General features: G+C 38.2%; 1 protein-coding gene across 1 annotated transcript in view; it reads right to left on the bottom strand.

The window, feature by feature from the left end:
• Nucleotides 1-3200: 3200 nt before the first annotated feature.
• TERB1 (telomere repeat binding bouquet formation protein 1) overlaps nt 3201-6677 on the bottom strand; it is a 37013-nt gene continuing 33536 nt past the window's right edge. The window contains exon 19 of the mRNA XM_019653623.1: nt 3201-3956. Coding sequence (XP_019509168.1) covers nt 3739-3956 — 218 coding nt within the window. The 3' untranslated portion in view covers nt 3201-3738. The remainder of the gene's footprint in view (nt 3957-6677) is intronic.

Raw genomic sequence — 6677 nt, 5'->3', positions numbered from 1 at the left:
TTGTTTACAGATGAGGAACCGGAAGCTCAGAAAGCTTAAGAAACCTACCTACCCAAGGACCCAATGCTAGAAGATAGCATCTCTATACTTAACATCTTATTCACCGATCTTATTATATCACGAGCTTTGCTTAATCCTAATCAAACCACGCATTGAAAGACCCCCAAATCCTCATGAATATCCCTTTTTCCACTTCCTTCTTCATTTACCCTGTTGAGGTAGTGATCTTTACCGCAGTGAACAATACATTGGAGCTTACTTTATTAACAGGTTTTTAAAAATATTTTCAGGAAGTCAGCATTTGACTCCAGAAATAGGTTTTAATTTCCTTTCTTGGGGGGGTGGGGGAGGAAGAGATATGAAAGGAGAAGGGATAGGGGAGAGAAAGGGGAAAGAGGGTAATGGAAGAAAAGGAAAGAAAAAATACATTTCACCTACCAAGCTTAGCTTTAGGTGTGGCAACTACCTAAGGACTCTTGCTATCCTCTGTGGAAATAGGCTCACTTTACAAGGCATTTCTAACTATCACAAGGAAGTGGGATAGTGTAGAAAAGCAACCACCTACATGGGTTTCAGACGAGTAGGATTCTGATCCCAGCTCTGCCAAATGTGGGCAACATGGATTACAGAATCCAACAAATGGGCATATCTGCCAACCTGAATGTAAGGTTCAAACAGGACAATGGGAGTGAAAACCCATTAAGCTATACCCCCTGGAAGTCTGGGAAGAGCATGCAAAGTATGTATGTCTTAAGAGGGCAAGCGGTATCTGAATTTTCATAGGGCAGAAGATGAAGTTGAAAACTACAGGCCAGTGAACTTCATCAGCCCTAGATGAAATTCTCTAATGTGACCAGTAGGAAAAGCTAGCACCAGGCTTATACAGTTTCTTTCTTTTTCTTTTTTTTTTAGCTAAGCCATCCTGCCACCTGTTGGCAGCTCAGTGGCTGCTCAGCTCGGGCCGTGAATGGAACCAGCGACCCTTTTGCTGAGAGCTCACACTCTTGAACAAGCTCTTAACCAACTGACCCACTCGGCCAGCCTTAGTTTCTTTCTTTTTTATAGGTATACCAGATAGAAGGATGCTGCAGACATAGCAAATGCAGATTCCAACAGGGCATTTAACAATTCACATCATAAACAAGAAAGTGAAATGCAGGCTGTATTGAGGCTTGTTAGAAACCAGGCCCAGTCAGGGCCAATGAGCAGGGACCACCAGAGGAGGCCACTAGGGACCTGCCCCAACCTCCCACCCTGGCCCAGCCAATTCAGGGTGCCATCAGTGACTTGGATGAGAATGCAGTAGCACACTCATAGAAGTTGTGGATGACCTGAAGCAGGAAGGGATGCCTAATATATTGGATGACAAACTGAGTACAGACTAAATCTAAGAAGGTGGAATTTAACAGGGACTACTAAAGTCCTGTAGTGGGGTTAAAAATAAATGCATAAGAACAAGATAGGAATTAATAAATATTATAATCTGTAAATCTTAACTATAATCTGAGAATGTCAAGAAGCATCTTAGGTAAGATCCATAAAACCTTACTCAGCCTAGCAAAGAAGCTGATAACCCTACTCTGCCAGTCAGGCCACATTTCCTTCTGGTCTCAGTTTATAAACAGACAAAGAGGTGTCCAGTGGTCAGTGACTAAGCTCATAAGGAGACATGGCACTGTTCTGCTGAAGCATGAAGTAGTTGGGGCTCATCAGCATCCAGGACCAAGGATGTAGAGGGAAAAGTGACAGACCCCTATCTTTAACACTCTGGAGGGCTGGTATGTGGAAAAGGAATTCAACTTTTGTGGTTCTGTAGAAGGTGCTCCAGGAAATCACATTTCATTTTAATCTAAGGAAGAACCGACCATCAATTATCACCCTGTGAAGTAGTAAATTACAGGTTTCTGAGGATATATGCAAAACTAAAGACAGGCACCAATGTCCAGATTGTTACAGAGCAATTCAGGCCTCTGGCAGGGAACTATAAATAAGGTCAGTTCCAACTCCAAGGATCTGGCGAGGTCTGAATTTCTAAAGCTATACAGTCTTCTAATATGTCATCATTTTTTGGCTTTCATTTTCTTCATTTATATTATTACCAAATAGTTCCATTTGAGTGGGGAAAAACAGCTCATATTAACCAAAAGTTAGCCAAGGGTTAGGATAAAATTTCAATACAATTTCAGAAGACAGTAGGTTATTTTAAATCGAGTGTCAGTGACTGACACAAAACAATGTATAAGTTCAGTATGTCATATTCTTGGGGATGCTTCTGTAAGCAGTTTGATCATTCTGTTAACATATATAATTTCCCATCAAAGAACTGTTAACTAAGACCTACTTAAAGTGGAAAAAATATGTTTAAATCATATCTGAACAATGGTAAGAGACAGCTTCTGATTATCTAAGCCAATGAGGCTGAGGCAACAGATAAAATATTTTCCCCTTTGACCTAAAATAACTTTAATAAATCTTGAGAAGTACAAATAAAAATAACCCAGGAAGACTATTTAAATCATCTCCATAGTGCTTAGGAAATACTGACAGATAATGGACTAAATTCATTCACATTTTAAATTCTGCAAGGGATTTTCCTAACTTGTAAATTATTCTTTTGCCTAAAGGAAATTTTGGATTGAAATAAAAAATTTTCTGCTTATTGATCCTCTGGGATTTTCAATGTGAATCAAAAAAGAAATTTAATAAAAATTCTGCTTCATCTAAGTAGAAAGAGTCATGATCTGAAAAGTTCAAAGAATACATGCTTATAAGCAAATATTCTCTGAGACTGAAGAACCCACTACAATGACATGAAGCAGTGAGCCAATGGGTACATACACACAGATGAGCTTTCCTGCCCTTATACTTGATCTCTTTGCCACAGCTACAGCATTTTAAGTATAATAGAGGCTGCACAGCATCCTTTGGGGATCGTGAAGGAATATAAAGAAAGAAAAACATATAATTGAGATCTTATAGTTTGATATTCCATTAGGAGAAAACTAAGTTAAAAACAAACAATAAAAATTGTTTTAAACTTTTAAAAAGCAAATAAGGGCCGGCCGAGCGTCTCAGTTGGTTAAGAGCTCGCTCAAGAGTTTGAGCCCTGCACAACGGTGGTTCGAGTCCTGGCCCGAGCTGAGCAACCGAGCAACCACTGAGCTGCTAACAGGCAGCAGGATGGCTCAGCTAAAAAAAAAAAAGCAAATTAACATACACCAAAAACAAGTGAACCTGCATAGAATTTGGAAGTATTCAAAGCAATTGCTCAATTAGCCTGTAAGAGAGGAAACATTTTAATTAACAAAATGTCAAACATTGATTTAATGTGTGGGAACCCAGCAGCTTGGGAAACTATTCTGTCTTTCTGGGGAGAGTTTTTCCCTGGATAAGAATACTAAAATATAAATATCTCACATAGTAGTCATTGTAATATAATGTCAAATAATGTTTAAAGGCTGATAATTTTTCCTCTGACCTATGTTCTTTAAGCTTAAGGAAAAATAAAAGCATATTCCTAAAGAAATGTTTGACATTAAGGAATTTTTTTCTTACCAATCTAAACCCTGAAAATGTATTTGTTTTATAAACTATTTTAATAATTTGATGACCTGTAGTTTATCTCATCACAAAAAGTATTTAATGAAAACAGTATCCCTGTTTCCACATTCCTTGTCTCATGAGACTTTAGAAGAATATTTTACATTTTGTATTTTCAAGGCACTGTACTTTAAGAGTTCAAACTAAAACTGACAAGTTTTCTTCCAATAAAGGAGCCTCACACTTGGGGAGTTTGGTCAGCTTGTGGTATTTGTGAGCAAGGTCCACAGACTTCCGTCCTTGTTGAAAAGGGAAAGACCACAAAATTAAATTCCAGTGATTTCCCATTTTCTTAACTCCATTGTAAAGGTAATTTATTTCTTCTTCAGTATAATTTTTACGAATTTTTCTTTTTTCTGTAATTAATGAGAATTGTAGACTATATTAGTGCTTGCTGAAAAAAAAAAATCTTGAAACCCAAATAAGTGCGTAACTTATTCTAAAGATAAGAACTACACAGTGAGAAAATTTCATGCCTGGGCTACTCATCATATAGAATTCCACCTCAATTTTAAAAAACTGAGTGCCTACTATTAAGCTAGATGTTATCACAGTGACTTCTTCAATAATTGTAGCTTTATCATATTGTAATAATACTTGCAACATCTTTCAGGCAAGAAACACAAGAATCTACAAACATCTGATTGTTAATTCTCTTGACATTCCTGTGAGGATAGTTAACAAACATCTTATCTATCTTACAGTCTTCCCAAAGGGTTCCATAACTTCATAAAATAGAAAAGAATATCAACACTTGTTACTTTAATTATCAGTCTTGACTAATATTTTTAAATAATATGGGCCTTTTGAAATTTACTTTTAAAAACAAGTTCACTACCTATATGGAAACTCTCAGCTTGTTAAAACTAAAAAAACAAACAAACAAAAAAAACGGGCTGCACAAGGAAGTTTTTAACTATATGGTTTTTTAGGGATACTTTCTACAGCATAAAGACTACAGAGTTGGTATCTGTAATTGTAAACACAAATATCCTCTGGTGATGATTACTAGGAAATAATTCTTTTAAGCTTTTCAATTCATTGCTAATTCATGTTATCATTGTAGGTAGATGCTGACAAGGAGGACTTTTTTGTATATACACTTAAGGCTGCTATTTACTTAAGTAAGACCTGAAATAGTTGTACTGTACACCCTTAGAAAATCTTGCCTCGGTAGGTCAAGATTGTTAGCTATTTGCCCACCTCTCCTAGGATAGGAGCCACTGTTCAGATCTTTACATAAGAGATGTAAAATCTCACCCACAGAAGGCTGATAAATCAATGAAAGTAATGTCTGATTATGACTTAATGGCATTACTTAGAATGCAAGCTCCATGAAGACAGGGATTTTTGTCTATTTTGCTCACCATTGTATCGCTAGTACCTAAAACAGTGTCTGACATGTAGTAGGTGGTCAATAAATATTTGTTGAAAGAAAAACGTTATTGGTACAAACTGTTTCAAAGCTTATCAATGAAGTTACTCCTTACTTTTGGGTCTACTGGAAAACTGGTTATCTAAGAAATAGATGATTTCAGTTTCACATGCTAAATGATTTGAACTCCTTGTTATCAGTACTGGCTGGGTTATTATAACATTCAGGTTATTAGGGTACTTGTTTCTGTAAAGCCAGTCCCCACATTTCCATTGCAGCTGCTATCTCACACCGAGTCCTACACTTAACATCTGTGCCCAATTCCTCAGTTTACTGAAGCAGAGTAGTGGGTAGCCTAAAAGGAAGAAGCAGCTCTGTACACCACAAAGCTCCTGTCTTCTTTATTGCTCCTCTTGATATTGATTAGGCATTAGGAAAGAACAGGGGGAAACAGGCAAAAAGGCTCAGTTCTAGAGACTCTTATTATTCAAACCCTCTCAAGATACCAATCCATCATTAAAAAGAGCCTTGTCCCTAAGGCTCTTTAAATGCTTAGATGCTGCAATGGTCCCTTCTCATAAGAATGATCTCAAATTTGAGTGTAATCTAAATCAAATGAGTGGAGATAAATGTATTTAATACAAAAGGGAAATTTATCAAGAGATGAAAAAATGGCAATAAAGCAAATATTACTGGCTTGCGTGTGAAAGAGACATAAGACCACTCTAATCACTACCTCCTCAGGATGCCTTTCTCTATTCTAAAAAAGCAGGTCAAATTACCAACTATTTGGTTTTAGCTAACTCAATTCTAACCCACAAAAAAGATGTATGTACTTATGAGCTGAATGTCACATTAACAATATTTAGGATTCCTCTGTATAAGCAATATATAGCCATAATTATGTACATGTCATGAGGCTCTGCAAACGATTTTACTATATAAAATGATTATAGAATATTTTTAGTTGTTACATATTTGCTTTTAAGATGTGTTGTTGAAAAAAGTCTATATTAATTTGATGACAACTCCTTGTCAAAAACAAGATTTCCAAGTGGGATATGTTTCTATGGGGAAAAAAATACCCATTTTCTAACAGTTTCTACAGAAAATGTTACTTTTAAAAGTGAGCTACCTTATAATGGTAGTGTTCTTTTAATTTGCATGCAGAACTAGAAGAAGAGACTCAAATATAAAAAGTAAATTTGAAATTCTTTTCAAGGTTTTGGCAGTGAAACTGGCCAAATATTATAAAAGTATGTGGCAAGGGCCGGCCGAGTGGCGCGATGGTTAAGAACTGGCTTGCGGGCCGGCCGAGTGGCGCGATGGTTGAGAACTCGCTTGGGATGCCGGAGGGCCCCGGTTCAGATCCCACATATGAGGGCCAGTGACACTGCCCTCCACGGCTGGGATGCTGAACGGCAGCTCAACCTGGAGCTGGGCTGCCGTGGGTCGCCGGCGACGGCGTGGGCTGCAGTCCCTGTGGCAGTGGATTGCCGTGGGCTACCGTGTGTGGCCAGCAGCCAGCGTGAGGGCCAGCAGCCGCAGTGAGCGGCCGTCCAGAGGCCGGCGACTGATCTGCCTCGCCAGAGAAGAGCACAATGATGGTGCCAACTTGGGCCAGTGGGGCAACGTCCTCCACAACTAGACTGAAGAACAAAAACGACAGCAACTTGTCTGTTCCCCTTTCCCCAATTCCCCA

Source organism: Hipposideros armiger, unplaced genomic scaffold (assembly GCF_001890085.2).
Source record: "Hipposideros armiger isolate ML-2016 unplaced genomic scaffold, ASM189008v1 scaffold_9, whole genome shotgun sequence".
NCBI lineage: Eukaryota > Metazoa > Chordata > Mammalia > Chiroptera > Hipposideridae > Hipposideros > Hipposideros armiger.
This window is presented reverse-complemented; position numbering and strand designations above follow the sequence as displayed.